The 16274-nt window shown below is 47.0% G+C and overlaps 1 protein-coding gene across 1 annotated transcript in view; it reads right to left on the reverse strand.

Moving 5' to 3' along the window:
- Positions 1-434: 434 nt before the first annotated feature.
- Positions 435-16274, reverse strand: part of LOC122262266 (uncharacterized) — a 456008-nt gene continuing 440168 nt past the window's right edge. Inside the window, exon 2 of the mRNA XM_086533853.1 lies at positions 435-547. Coding sequence (XP_086389979.1) covers positions 542-547 — 6 coding nt within the window. The 3' untranslated portion in view covers positions 435-541. The remainder of the gene's footprint in view (positions 548-16274) is intronic.

Here is a 16274-nt window from a genome sequence, read left to right on the forward strand (position 1 = left end):
GCAATCATGCAACACACCCACCCGTCTAGTACAATCGAGTGATCTACTTTATGTATTCATAAAGTAAATTAAATATATCAAGGTATGTAAATTATCTTCTTATAATCTAATAATAGTTAATTATATTTAGAATTATAAGGATTATCGTGTTGATTTTGATGGCGTTTGTGTGAAAGTAAAACATGTATTTACAATATGGCGTATAGCTGATGATGATGGTGATGATGATGATGATGGTGGTGGTGGTGGTGGTGGTGATGATGATGATGATGATGATGATGATGATGATGATGATGATGATGATGATGATGATGATGATGATGATGATGGTGGTGGTGATGATGATAGTGGTGGTGATGACGATAGTGTTGGTGATGATGATGATGATGATGATGATGATGATGATGATGACGATAATGATGATGATGATGATGACGATGATGATTAATTTCCGGCCATATTAGCGAGAAAACATTATACTTTAAACTCAACTTACGTAAAAATAAACACCAACTTCAGAATGAGAGTAGACTGTGCCAATTCATACCTGTAAAAGAGAGAGAAAAGTAAATTAGTAACCATATCTTTACGACCTATAAAAGACATTAAACATCAAGAATAAATTACTTGAGTTAGCCCGTAACAACATCAATTTTCTTTAAAATTTACAAGACAATTATATATACATTACCCAAACACTTCGACATTTCTAAGAATCTATTGTGATAAAACAGGAAGAGAATCGTATAAAAATAAAAATAAAAATACACACACTACAAAAGAGTCAAGCAATACGGTAAACAAACCAGCGTTGACCGCAGAGGTTTGAGTAACGGAAAACGGAGTTGCGGGACTGAAGTTGAAGGGGTGACTCTAACATATGGCGCCACCTGACATGTTGGCAACCACAAGATTTTTTTTCGCGTGTTACAGGTACGCTCATCTTTGTTAATTTACGAATTTTCGAGATAATTTAAGTGCTTTTGGCAATTTCATATTAGTTTAATTCCTTGGAAGCAAAGTTATTGAGATAATCGTTATTTATAAACGTTGTTTATCTGATAGTCTGTGAGATGACGCGAGTGGTTTTGACAGCTACATCTCAGCTCACTTCATTTAAAGCAACATCCTTAAGACGATACAAGCTACAAATCAATTACGTTTCTTGTACTTATACCTTTAAAATCAGCATCGTCATCTTGAAAACATCAAAAACATATGAATAAATACACTTTCAAAAGGATACGGACTGCCAATTCCAAGTGCCTATTAGAGTTAAAATATGTACTGTTGGGACCGCTATTGAACATGTTTTGCAGGCCATAAAATCACCATGAAATCTATTATTCAGTAAGATATTCCGTTCCACATGATATATTATAACAGCTCGACCAAAGTACTAAGTTATCCTTTTAGTAGTGCAATATTCATGTATAATTACGAAGCTAATTTGGACAATGACAAAATGTTTCGGCTTCGATAAATAATATAATTCAGTAGAGAAAAAAATATTGGTATTTATTCCACATAATTACGCGGCAATGGAGTCGTTGAATTCCCGACAATGAGACAGTCCACCCGCCAGCCTGCCAGCCTGCCAGCCTGCCTCTCAGTACCCTCGCTCTCCGCTATCATTTTATTCCATTACCCTCCCTCTGTGCCCTAAGAGCCCGGACGACCCCTCCTACCCCCCCCCCCTCTTTCCAGAACCCCCTCCTTGAACACTGCACCCCCTCCCCCCTCTCGTCCCAAGACCCCCCTTCCAACCCCGGCCAATCAGCGCCCGCCCCCCGCCGAGCAACACGTCCCGCCCATCACTGCCACTCAGCGGCTTTCCTGCGCGGTCACGTCGTTAGTCCCAAATCAGTATCATTTACACACGTGGTCGTCGACCTTACCGACGCCGGCCATAGAACTCAAATTCGCCCGACGGTCGGAGTAGGTTGGTAGTTGGCACCAGAGCGACTGCCAAGGGACTTTGACCCTTGCGGCGTGGGGGGCTTAGGGCCGATCTCCCGGGGTATAAATGGCCAAAGGGGGGGAGGGGGGTCTAAATGCAAGCAATTCTTGAACCTAAAGCCATGGGGAGACATGGGATAAAACCCCAGCTTGGAGGTTGATTCAGCGCCGCGTGACTCTAAGCCTTGTGGCACGAGGGGATAAGGCTGATTTCCCTTGAAGACGGTGAAAGGGTTGGAATGGGGTGGGGGGTAGGTGGGGGGGGGTGGAAACCGTCTCAGCAGGTGATATTGGATCTTGAGAAGGGAGAGCATAAAGAATTATTTTTTTAATTAAACTAATTTCCAGGGGATTCCGCGAGGGGGTAGAGAAAAGGGAGGGGGCGAATAGAGGAAGGGGAGAGGGATAGAAGAGGTGGAAGAGGCTATAGGAAGGGGAGAGGGTAGGAAGAGGCGAAAGGGGGGAATAAACACACGAATGTTTTAGCTTCAAGTAGCAGTGCCTTCATGACCCGGAATGCATGACGCCATTAAATTCCTTTTGAAGGTAGCCGGGGGGTTTATCCCAAGGCACGTACGCACGTCCCGAGAGAGAGAGAGAGAGAGAGAGAGAGAGAGAGAGAGAGAGAGAGAGAGAGAGAGAGAGAGAGAGAGAGAGAGAGAGAGGAGAGGGAGGAGAAGAGGGAGAGGGAGAGGAAAGAGGAGAGGGAGAAGGAGAGAAGAGAGAGGGGGAGAGACGAGAGAGAGAGAGAGAGGAGAGGAGAGACGAGAGAGAGAGAGAGAGAGAGAGTGAGAGGGAAGGGAGGGGAGAGGGAGGAGAGAGAGGGAGGAGAGGAGAGGGAGAGAGGGAGAGAAGGAGGGAGAGGAGGAGGGAGAGGAGAGAGGGAGAGGGGAAGGAGGGAGGAGGAGGAGACAGGGAGAGGGAGAGGGAGAGGGAGAGAGAGAGAGAGAGAGAGAGAGAGAGAGAGAGAGAGAGAGAGAGAGAGAGAGAGAGAGAGAGAGAGAGAGGCTGAGATGACATCTCTAGCGGCGGTCGCGGGATGAGGTCAAATGAGGAGCTGTGTTTGCGCCTTGAATACACTCCCGCGTGTGCTTACATCAACAACTGCAATGCATACTTTCAGGCGTACACATTGACACACACAGACACAGACACTGACACAGACAGACACATACACACACACACAAACAAAATTCAAACAAACATACACACACAAACAAAATTCAAATAAACAAACACACACACACACACACACACACACACACACACACACACACACACACACACACACACACACACACACACACACACACACACACACACTCCCTTTCATCCCCATCCCCTTCCCCCACCCCTATCCCGATCGACCTTTGACCCAGCCTTGAACATCACATCCTCTTTCGGGCGAGCTTTTATTACGCTTCTTTCCCATACGTTTCTCCTTCGTTATCCTTTGTTTTTTAATTCCTTGCTATCATCATCTTTCCCTCTCCTTCCTTTCCCCGTTTCCTTCTTTCTTTCTTTCTATTTTTCTTCTACACCCTACCTACCTACCTTTTTTCCTTCCTTCCTTCCTTCCTCCCTTTCTTCCTTCCTTCCTCCCTCTCTCTCCTTCCGTCCCTCTCTCCCACTTTTCTTCCTTCCTTCAAGACAATCTGCCTTTTCCTCTAGGTGTTATCTCTCTCTCCGTGTCTGGCCACTTGAGTACCCGGGGCCCTTTTCTTCGCCTTCGCTCTCTCGCAGAGTAAATGAGTTGTAAAATCTCCTGGATTATGAGGAATCTCGCGAGACCCGCTCTCATTCTCTCTCTTTCATTCTCTCATTCTTTTTCTCTTTCTCTCTCTCTCTCTCTCTCTCTCTCTCTCTCATTCTCATTCTCTTTCTCTCTCTCTCTCTCTCGATCGGGATGGAGGGGGCTGGGAAAGCGTGTGTATGCGTGTGCGTGTGTCCGTCTGTTTGTCTCTTCTCTTTCACACTCATTTCCTTCTATCTCAACACCCTTTTTAACCCCCACCTCTATCTCCTCTTTCCCTTCTCCCCTTAGAACTCGTCCTATCTCCCTTACTTCCCTCCCTTAGATATCTCCATTACCCCCTACCCTCCCCCCTCCCCATTAGACCCGTGTTACGTCATTATCAGCAGAAACCCCCCGCCAAGACCTCGTTCCTGTGTCTAAGGATATTCGGTGGCGGTCCTGAAAATAAATTCTGCTGGAGATGTGGTGATGGTGGTGGTGGTGGTGATGATGATGATGGATGATGATGATGGTTATAGTGATGACCATCGCAACATTATCACCATCATAATAACAGGAATAATAGAAACAGCGAGAACAGTTACAAAAATATATATTTCTAGTCATTAGGATGCATCTCTCCTCCGTCATTCCTCTCCTCCTCCTCCTCCTCCTCCTCTTATTCCCTCTCTTCCTCCTCATCCCCCTCCACCTCACATCTCATAAGCATCAAGATGAGAAGAGCTTAAGTAAATGTTGTTTACATGCGGCGGTTTTAAGCCAAAGACGGGAGACATTTTCCAACCCACCGAGAAAAGAAAAAGAAAATGGAAAATAATAAAAAAAGAAAACGTAAAATAAAACAGAAGAAATAAACGCGTAAATACTAGAAAGAAAATGACATGAATGACATGATTTTATTCCATGTTCGACACTCTGTTTATGTACCCTTGTCATGTCACGTCGAAGTTCTAGTTTGTTTACCCGTCTCCCGGCTTCCCTTGTTTGTTTACTAACACGCCGCTAGCATCACAGGCGTCCGTTTTCTTTGCCGACCTCATGCATCTCGTTTTCTTTCACAGTCTCTGTTTATCTTATTTTTTGTGATTTTTTTACCTTTACGTACTCAGTTTGTTTTCACTTCTCCCTTTTATCTGTTATACTTCCTATCTTTTTTTTTTATTTGCCCTTGTTACTCTTTTCCTGTTCTGTTATTCCATGTTTATTCAATATTTGCTCTTTATTTATTTTTCATTTACTTCTCTTTCTCATCGCTCTATATATCAACATTTTCTTCTCCATTTTCTTCCCCCTTCTTACGTCCTTATACTGCCTATCTTTATTTTTTTTCTTTTCATTTCATTTTCATATACGTTTCGTCTTTTTATTTCAAATTTCATGTCTATTCATGTTTATTCGTGATTTCCTTCGTCCATATTTCCTACCTCAATTTTTATTCTACCTTTCCTACACCCCATTCCTTTTACTTCATATCTATTCATTATTTGCTTCCCACCTCTTCGCTCTCTCCTCTATCTCTGCATCCTGATCTTCCTCCTCTCCTTATTGCTATTGCATGTGCGTGTTGATAATGCAATGAGGTGATAGTGTCTCGCTCTCTCTTTCCTTCTCCTTTCTCTCTCCATTCTTTTGTCGTAATGATCCTTCTCTTTATCCGTAAGTTAGTCTCTCTCTCTCACTCATCCCCCTTTCTCTTACAGCTCCATTTCCCCATTTCACGACCCCTCCTCTACCCCCATCCCCCTCGCCCTCCCCACCCTTCCCCTTCCCCCTCCCCTTCCCCCATCCCTCTACCCCATCCCCACCCCTACCCCATTCCCCCTCCTATCCCCCATCCCCATTCCCGCCCCTACCCCCATCCCCTTTCCTACCCCATCCCCATCCCCTTTCCTACCCCATCCCCATCCCCTTCCCTACCCCATTCCCCTTCCCCATCCCCTAACAACAATAACTGGCCTGCCAACTCGCCAATATCCCCCAAGCATGAGGCCGCGTAGGACCCTCCCCCCCCCTCCCATATTCCTACTCATAACCTTAAGATGTGGAAAAATAACCTCGTGCCGTTACGATGGACCAGTAAACAAGGACTTAGGGAAGCAATATGCGGAGCGAGGGGGGTGGGGGATGGGGGGAGGGGGGGAGGAGCAGTGGGGGAATGGGGGGGAGCAAGGGGGATGGGGGTGAGGAGCAGTGGGGGAATGGGGGGGAGGAGCAGTGGGGGAATGGGGGGGGGGAGGAGAAGTGGGGGAATGGTGGGTGGGATAGGGGAAGGGGGAGTGGGCAATGGATGGGAATGGGATATGGTGGGATGGAGAGGGGAAAAGTGGGTGGGAATGGGTGGGAATGGAGGAATGGGAGAAGGGAGTGGAATGTTTGGAAATAGAGGTGACAAAGAATGAGGGAGAAGGAAGGGAAGGGGAGGACGGGGGGAAGGGAGGGTAAAGAAAAAGTAGGGTAAACAAGGTAAAAAATCCAATGAATAAATGAATACAGAAATAAAGAATGCATAAAATACTAGATTGCAAGAAATAGAGGCAAAAGAAAAAAACTTTTCATGATCAATGTTGTTGTTTCATCACCATTATCAACATTGAACAGTCACCATCTTTATCATCACTTCAAGTTACATTACAACTATCAACAACTACAAACATTAACAAAGTCTCACAATAACATCACCGTTATGTCACCACCAATCACCACTATAATCATCACTAAGCTCACCACAAAAATTACCACAACCGTCGGCATCACGACCACTATCACCATCATCAATCACCACAATCACCACTATTACCACCACACCACCATTACCACATCACCACCACACCACCACCATTACCACATCACCGCTATTACCACCACATATATCACCAGCACCATTACGATATCACCACATAACAACCACCATTACGATATCACCACCACCATCATCACCACCATACCCAACACCACAAAACACACACACACACACACACACACACACACACACACACACACACACACACACACACACACACACACACACACACACACACACACACACACACACACACACACACACACACACACACACACACACACACACACACACAGCTCGCACCTCCGAAGCGTGACACATCCCGGGGTGGGTAAGAAGACGCCGGGACGAGGCCAATAAAAGGATTTTCTCGCGAGACAGAAGGAGAAGGGAAGGATAAGGGGAAGAGGAAAAACAAATGATCCTAATACAGCCTGGGACTTACCCCTCACCCGCCCCCTGTCCCCTCATCCACCTGCGACCCCCTACCCCCTCTCTCCCCTCTCCCCTCTCCCCGCCCACCCACCTCCCTGCCTTACACGTCTCGGACCATTATCCTGAGTAAGGGAAAAGAGCGAGAGCGAGAGAGGAGAGAGAGAGGAGAGAGAGGGAGAGAGGATAGGGGAGAGGGGGGGGAGGGAGGGAGGGAGAGGGAGGGGAGAGGGGAGGGGAGAGGGAGGGAGAGAGGGAGGGAGGGAGGGAGGGAGGGAGGGGAGGGGAGGGGAGAGGAGAGGAGACAGAGAGGGGAGAGGAGAGAGGAGAGAGAGAGGAGAGAGGGGAGAGAGGGAGGGGGGAGGAGAGAGAGAGGAGAGGGAGAGGAGAGAGAGGAGAGAGGAGATAGGGAGAGAGGGAGAGAGGGAGAGAGGGAGAGAGGGAGAGAGGGAGGGAGAGAGGGAAGGATGTAGAGAGAGAGAGAGAGAGGGGAGAGGGAGAGAGGGAGGAAGGGAGAGAGGGAGGAAGGGAGAGAGGGAGGGAGGGAGGGAGGGAGGGAGAGAGAGAGAGAGAGAGAGAGAGAGAGAGAGAGAGAGAGAGAGAGAGAGAGAGAGAGAGAGAGAGAGAGAGAGAGAGAGAGAGAGAGAGAGAGAGAGAGAGATAGAGAGACTGAGAGAAAGAGAAAGACTGAGAGAAAGACTAGGAGAAAATAAGAAAGAGAGAGAGAAAGAGAAGACGAGAGAGATAGAGCACATCCACCAATGCTCCATTCAACCCCGTGCCACTTCCTCTTTCTCCTTTATGAACAGTTATTAAACCATTAATAATTGTAATGCTCTGTCATTAGTGATACCGTTACTGTCACTATTGCTGTCATTAATACAATGCCCAGACATATAAATACTATCGACGCCATCAGCTGGATTTGTAGTTCCATTATGATCTATATCGCAATTTCCATTCATTTTCTTTCCAAGCACCTTCCTCTCATTCCTTCTCCTTATTCTTGCCTGTCAAACTTCCTCCTCAACTTCCTTCTCATTCTTCTTGTTCTTCTTGTTCTTGTTCTTCTTGTTCTTCTCTTTCTTCTTCCTCCTCGCTCTTCCCCTTCTCCTCCTCGCCCTTCCCCTTCTCCACCTTCTCTTTTTTCCTTTTCCCTTACCACCATATATCTACCCCTTTCCCCCCCTTTATCTCCCCCCCTCCCGCAACCCGCATGCCCCACACCTCTATCTCCCCCCCCTACCCCTCGCCCCTCTCCCGCAAAGGTCTCCATCCGAGGAACATTAGCATTATCAACCCGAGACCCGCGCGGCATCGGACTAATCTTGCCAGTAAACGCCTTGGCTTCCGTTGGCGAGAGCGGGAGAACGGCTGCTATAAATAATGAAAAAGATGATAAGATAGATGACGGGAGAGGGAGAGGGAGAGAAGGAAAGAGGGGAAGGGAGAGGGAGAGGGAGAGGGAGAGGGGGGGGAGAGGGGGGGGGAGAGGGGGGAGAGAGGGGGAGAGGGGTGAGAGAGGGGAAGGGAGAGGGAGAGGGAGACGGAGAGGGAGGGGGGGAGGGAGAGGGAGAGGGAGAGGGAGGGAGAGGGAGAGGGAGAGGGAGAGGGAGAGGGAGAGAGAGAGAGAGAGAGAGAGAGAGAGAGAGAGAGAGAGAGAGAGAGAGAGAGAGAGAGAGAGAGAGAGAAAGAGGAAAATTGTCGAAAGGAAGGAGGAGAGAAAGCGAGACGGGAAGGAGAGAGAAATAGAGAGAGAAGAAAGAGAGGTAGAGGTAGAGGGTAGGAGAGAGGGAAAAACTTCTCACACAGCTACAACCCAAACTCGCGACTTGTACACCGTAGATAAAAACTCTCATCATATCTACCTCTACCCCACTTCTACACATCTACTTTTTACCTCTACCTCGCTTCTACATATCTACTTTTTATTCTTCTATTCGTAAATCGGAAGACCCACTCTATTTATGAACCTCGAGCAGACGCGACGTGACGAGACCCGAAATCTCAATGGCCTATATCAGCTCTTTAGACAGGGCGCTTTAGTGGCCTGTGACCGATGGCATAGTCACCCCTACTCCTCCTCCTTCAAACACGTGCGCCAGATACGAAGAAAACGGGGTACGGGGAGATATCGGAAAAGGGGGGGGGGACGACCAAAATGTAATTATATGAAGAAAAACATATATATAATCATAATTGAGGGAGGGGGAGGTAAGTGAGGTTTAGGAGAAAGGAGGGGGGGGGGGTTAAGATACGAACAATACGGGGCACGAAGAAGCAAAATACATCCTTTTCCTCCCTCCCCCTCACCCCTCCCCCAAGAGAACTATCTATTTAGAAGAAATGGAGCAGGTGAAGTAATGGAAGGAGGGGTGGGTGGGTGGGTGAGGGAGGTCGTGGGGTGTGATAGTGGGGTGGGGGTGGGGGGAGAAGTGAGATACGAAGAAAAGGTGTTATCCCAGCAGCGTCAAAAGATACCTATAATTGAGCCATGCAATATTTCACGATAGGGGGCGGAGATAAGGCGGCGCGTATCAACAGGGGGCGCATTAGTTTAATTGTTGAGTTATCAGTTGCTATATTTTTATCTTTTTTTTTTTTTGGGGGGGGGGCTATTTATTAAGTGATAAAGGGCACGATGACGTCAGCTGTCTGGAGCAGGAGGGGACGAAGAGAAGAAAAGAGAAGAAAAGAGAAGAGAAGAGAAGAGAGAGAGATAAAGAGAGGAAGAGAGAGAAAGAGAGACCGACAGAAAAAACAATAACCAGAACCCAAAACCAACAAAACCAAGACCCCGGAAAGGTGGCCCAAAATCCCCATCCCACGATCTTAGAAGAACGACGCCCACGACCTCCGAAGAAGACGACTCCCACCTCAGAAGACGAAGCCCACGACGCACGACCTGACGACAACCTCAACGAGACGACCATGACAACCATGACCTGACAGCGACGACCACAATCCCTCCTCAACTTTGACAAGCGCTATTGGCCAACACGGGAACTCCATCTTGGCCACGTCACACCTCGGCTACGCTCGCCCGTCAAATACACAGGGAGATGCGTACACAAGAGGGGAAAGGGGGAGGGGGGGGGGTTGCACATGGGGGGACAGGGGGAGGGGGGGGGTGCACGTAGGGGGAAGAGGGGAAGGGGGGTTGCACATGGGGGAAGGGGGAGGGGGTTGCACATGGGGGGACAGGGGGAGGGGATTATACATGGAGGGAAGGAGGAGAGGGGGTTGCACATGGGGGGACAGGGGGAGGGGGGGTGCACGTTGGGGGGAAGAGGGAGGGGGGTTGCACGTGGGGGGGACAGGGGGAGAGGGGGTTGCACATAGGGGGGAAGGGGGGGAGGAAGACTGCACGTGGGATGAGGGGGAGCTCAACAAAGGAAAAAAAAGTGGGAGGCTGCACATGGAAGAAAAAAAAGGGGGGTGGATTGCACAAGGAGCAAAAAAAATACCTCTGAAAACACAACTCAAAGCCAATTACAGGCAATTAAGACCGAACAGACAACATTGCATCTAATTCCAACTAATCACCTCAATTATTAAAACCGTGTACAATAATTAGGAATCGTTAAATACATCGAGGGGAGAAAAATCATAACGTGGCTGAGTTCATGTCGAGATGCAGGCCTTATATTAGAAATATATGTATCTATATCTAATTTTTTACCTTTTATTATCATTATTATTATTATTATCGTTATTATTATCATTATTATTACCATTATCATTATCCTCATTATCATTACTTTTCCTGGCGCTGGTCTCTTCTTTTTTTCTTTGTCCACCCTTCACCTTTAATATCATTTCCCCTCTCCCTTCTCCTCCTCCCCTTATCCCTCTAATTCCCCTAACACTTTCCCTCAATCTGCCCCTCTACTTCCCCTCTCTGTTTCCACCCCCACCCCCATTTCCCCTTCTCCCTCCCTCACCCTCACCCTCCCTTTCCCCCTATCCTTCCCACCCTCTCCCCCTCCCTTTCCCCCTCTCTTTCCCCTTTTCCCCCTTCCCCTCACCCCTCCCTTTCCCCCTACCTCTCCCCCTCCCCCCTCAACAAACCGTCCCTTTTCGTCGTCTCTCCGATAATCACACCGAGAGAGATGATCACAATAACTCGATAACTCGATAACTCGGCCAGATAACAGGAATCATCCGCGTGTTTGGGGGGGGGGGGCGTTTATTGGAGTTTCGATTTTCCGATTTGTATCACTTGCCGCTACGGCGATAAAAATCTGGAGAGTGAAGAGGGAGGGGAGGGGAGTGGGAGTGGGAGGGGGAATGGGAGTAGGGGTGAGAGGCAGGGGAGTGGGAGTGGGAGTGGGAGTGGGAGGGAGTGGGAGTGGGAGTGGGGGGGAGAGTAGGAGAGGGAGAAGGAGAGGGAGAAGGAGAGGGAGAGGGAGAGGGAGAGGGAGAGGGAGTGGGAGAGGGAGTGGGAGTGGGGTGGGAGTGGAAAAGGGAGGGGAGGGGAGGGGAGTGGGAGGGTGGGGAGGAAGGGGAGAGAGAGAGAGAGAAATGGAAGAGGAAGAAGAGGTAAAGAAGGAAATGAAAGAGAAGGAAGGTAGTAGTTTCTGTATAAGATATTTTCTCACATATTCCTATCTTTTCCGAAATCAAAAAAATATCTATATCTATATCCCTCAATAGGGAAATACACAGACAAAACCAACCTTCAACGACCAACACAACGTACCAAAAATCAAAACGAAATCAAAAGCATCAAAAAGTACAATCATATAAAGCAAAGCAAAGCAAAGAAGAAAAAAACAAAACAAAAAACAAAAAAAATATATATATATAAAACAAGAGAAAAAAAAATATATATAAATACAACAAATCCATCGGGGAGACATAAAAAGTAAATAAAACCAAAAAAAAAGTAAAAAATAAAATAAATAAAACAAAAACGAAACGGAACAATACGGCCTTCCCAAAAGCGGTATTGACAACCGTTCCGTCAACAAGCCAACACCAATTAACGGTAAAGTCGTTGTCCATTTGCACGGCCGTTACCGCGACGTCGAAACGGTCGCTGGGGGAAGGGGGAGGGGAGGGGGGAGGTGTAATTGGCTGGATTCTCCCCTCCCCCTCCCCCCCCCTCCGTCCCTCCCTGCCTTTCCGAACTCCCTCTTCTCTGCTGAATACACGCCCGAAAACATCCCTTCCTACTCCTGTACGTATATCGAATTGGTTCTCTCTTTCTCTTTCTCTTTCTTTCTTTCTTTCTCTTTCTCTTTCTCTCTCTCTCTCTCTCTCTCTCTCTCTCTCTCTCTCTCTCTCTCTCTCTCTCTCTCTCTCTCTCTCTCTCTCTCTCTCTCTCTCTCTTTCTTTCTCTCTCTCACTAAGCCCTAGATTCATCCCCTCCCCTCTACTCCCCCACTCCCCCCTCCCCTGACCAAACTCCAAAAAGTTGTTCTTCAAACATCCCCATTACCTCCCCTCCTATCCCCCCTCTACCCCCCCCCACGTCTCCATATAACCTTTCCCTACTACCTGTGCTATGGGAGGGCTATTGATTCCCCTCATTTCTACCTGGTGTGTCACGAGATCATGGGGGGGATGGGGGAGAGAGAGAGAGAGAGAGAGAGAGAGAGAGAGAGAGAGAGAGAGAGAGAGAGAGAGAGAGAGAGAGAGAGAGAGAGAGAGAATGGGAAAGGAGGGAAGAGAAGGAATTGGAGGAAAGGAAGGAGACATGAGAAGAGATGACTAGTTGATTATCTACATAAAAACAAACAAGCAAACAAATAATAGAAACAACAACAATAATAACAAGGAAAATATGAAGAAAATAAACTTTACTTAAGTTATGAACTCACAAGCATCGATTATGGATTCGTTGCAAAAATTCACGACTTGTCCCCGTCGAAACTATATGGATGTTGCAAATATTGAACAGAGAAGAGAAGGGGAAGAAAGGGAGAGGGGTGGGGAGTAAAGAGGAAGGAACAGGAAGGAGATAGAAACGAAGAGGGGGAGAAGGGTGTGGAAGATGAGGGAAGAGGAGAGAAGAGAAGTGTAATAATAATAATAAAAAAAAAAAAATCGAACTAAAATACAGACCGAATAGCATCCGAAAACGCCCTCTTTATTGCAATACATCACTAACATTACCACACTGGCCTCTTATTACTCAAAGTGGAGAATGAGCGGCAATAGAGAAGACAGAATGAGGTGAGAGAGAGAGAACAAAGATTTTCTACCAAATTCTTACCCTCGATCGCATTTTCTCCCTTTTCTTCTTTTTATTTTCACACACAAGAGCTTGAATCCATGAATTTCAACAATTTTCTTACTCTCGATCGCAACTTTTCTCCTTAAATATGAAATTTAAAAAATCGCGAATGTCAACACATTCCTTACTAAGATCGCAATTATCTCTTTAAATGTAACACCAAAATATCGCCATTGCCAACAACTTCCTTACGCTCGATCGCAATTTTTCTCCTTAAATACAAAAAAAATAATAATAATAATAATAAAAAAAATATATAAAAATCCTTACTCTCGATCGCACTGTTTCTCCTAAAATATAAACCAAAACAAAAATCGCGACCCTCAACCAATTCCTTAATCTCTCCCCTAAGCATAAATCTACAATTTCACCCCCCCCCCCACACTCTATTTACGACCCCCGCCCCTCCACCCCCCACACTCTATTCACGACCCCCGCCCCCCCCGCTCCCCCTCCACCTCTTAAGTCAAAACATTCCATACATAAACACAAGACCTACAAGAACACGTATCCAGTGGCGACAAATGGGCGGCATAAATCTTGGAATAAAAAAGGGGGCAATATAATTATATGCCGTTGATATGAATAAACCCCTGGGTGGGATTATAAATCACCCGTTGTGTGGATGAAGTGTATGTATATATACCATTCATGACTTAGGGGGTTCTGTAGTCTTTATTTTCCTTTTTGCTTATTTTCTTTTTTTGGTATGAATATTCTGTATTCTGATCACTTTTTTATTTATTCAGTTGTTCTATTTTTCCCCCCTTTTCTTATGTAAATTAATTCTGTATTCTGACCTATTTGGTTTCCCTTATTCTGAGACATATGTTTCTATATTGTTTTGTTTTTTCTCTTTTTATTTTCCTCCTTTCCCGTCTCTAACTACCATCTATTGCTTTATTTCTCTTCTTCATTACTACATTTCTCTATTCCTCTCGTTTCCTTATTTATTGTCTTTCTACATTTTATTTAATTATTTCAAACCTGCCGTTTTCTACTTTTAAGGTATTATTTTACGTTTTTTTTCATTTATTCATCTTGTTTTTAACGAGTCTTCTTTTATCCATTTTCTCTCTGCTTCCTTCCTTCCTTCCTTCCATCGAAGTACGTGATGATTGATGTCAATTTCTCGTGACATCATCATGACTCCTAGATGGATTCCTCCTACTCACTCACTCACTCTCCCCCCCCCCTTCTCTTTTTCTTTTCTTTTTTCTCTCTCTCTCTCCATCCCTCTCCCTCCCTCCCTCCCCCCTACCTTCGTCTTTCCTGTTCCTGTCCCCGTCCCCGTCCCCTCCCACTCCCTCGCCCTCTCTCCCCTTCCCTTCCTCCCCCTCCCTCTCCCTCTCCCTCTCCCTCTCCCTCTCCCTCTCCCTCTCCCTCTCCCTCCCCCTCCCTCTCCCTTCGTCTTTCCTGCCCCAGTCCCTCCCCCTTTCCCTCTCCCTCTCCCTCTCCCTCTCCCATCCCCCTCCCCCTCCCCCCTCCCCATCCGTCTCCCATCCCCCCCCCCCCAACACATAATGACAGAAGCCTACAAGCCTCTGATTTGGGCCGAAGTCTGACCGTGCTAATTTGACCCGAGTTGCTCCGATGAAGGCAATTATCAACATCAGTTCCCGAGTTGGGGTCATTTCGAGGAACGAGGCCATTTGGCGAGAACGTTCGCCGGGGATGATCTTCTCTTGTTGGGTCAATCATTTTTTTTTATTTCGTCTCAACTTTTTTTTGAACTATTATATCAATTATTAGTATTTGTTGTCTATTCGCTGGTTCTGTTTTTTCTTCTTGCTTATTTTTTTTTTCTTTTTCTTTATTTCTCTCCTTCTTTCTTCTCTTCATTCTCACTCTTACTTACTCTTGCTCTTACTCATTCTCACTCTTTCCCACTCTCATTCTAACTCACACTCACTCACACACACACACACACACACACACTCACACTCACACTCACACTCACACTCACACTCACACTCACTCTCACACTCACACACACTCTCACTCTCACTCCCTATCCCTATCCCTCTTCCTCACAAACACCCTTACCAGCCATGCTTTCGGTACCGAGGAGTCAAGCCTTTTTAATAACTCAAGTGCTTTTTTGGCATCCAAGGAGGAAGAGGAAGAGAGGGGAGGGAGGGAGGGAGGGGGTGGCACTCTTTAATAACATGCCACTCGTCTCTGAGGGCCATCTGGCACCATTACTACAAGACAAGTCGGGGAAAAAACCGCGCCGTGTTTACATACGGACGGGCAAAAGGGCCGATGGTGGTGATTTGGTGTGTGCGTTTGTGTGCGCATGTTAACCCCTCTGTGTACGTGTAATGTATACGCATATTGACTTCCCGTGTGCGCGTATGTATGTGTACGTATATCAACTCCTCTGCGGGCTATACACATACCCGGGTGCTAATTAAACACACCCTCCATTTTTTCCCCCAGTTATTTTCCCACTTTTTTAATTAATAGGAATCCGCCCGGCCGCCCGGCCGCATTAATATTATAATTCGGATGCTTTTGTCATGAAAATCGCAACCGACCATCAATGCCCGGGCGAAGATAAGCAATTTGAGAAGTCACAAAAGAGGCCACGAGCCCTTCCCCTACTCACCACTCCCCCCCCCTCTCCCTGACCCATGTGAGGCAAGGGCGGTCCTGGTAATTAATTAAGAACCTTCATTGCCAGCTGCCTGTCTCGGCTGGGCGTCATGACATACCATTTTCTCCCTTCTTTTATCTCTGTCGGGCTGCATGATATATTCTTGCCCCCCCTTTCCACTATCGTTAGGGCTGCATGACATATCCTTGTCCCCCCTCCCCCTCCCCCTATCTTCCTCCCTTCGCCTCGCCTCCCCTTCCCCCTTTTCCCTCTTTCACCTCTTTCACCCTCTTCTCTAATCCTTTCCCCTACCTCCCTATCTCTCTTTCTCCCTTACTTCCCTTCTCCCTTCCCCCCTCTCCTCTTCCCCCTCCACCCCCCAATCCGCATTCTTCCCTCTATCATTATATTTGCGTTAAATTATTCAGATCGCAATTCCTAGATTCCCCCCCCACCCCCACCCCCCACCCCGACCCACCTTTTCATG

This window comes from Penaeus japonicus, unplaced genomic scaffold, assembly GCF_977035675.1.
Source record: "Penaeus japonicus unplaced genomic scaffold, GWHDUDI00000001_assembly GWHDUDI00000040, whole genome shotgun sequence".
Classification (NCBI taxonomy): domain Eukaryota; kingdom Metazoa; phylum Arthropoda; class Malacostraca; order Decapoda; family Penaeidae; genus Penaeus; species Penaeus japonicus.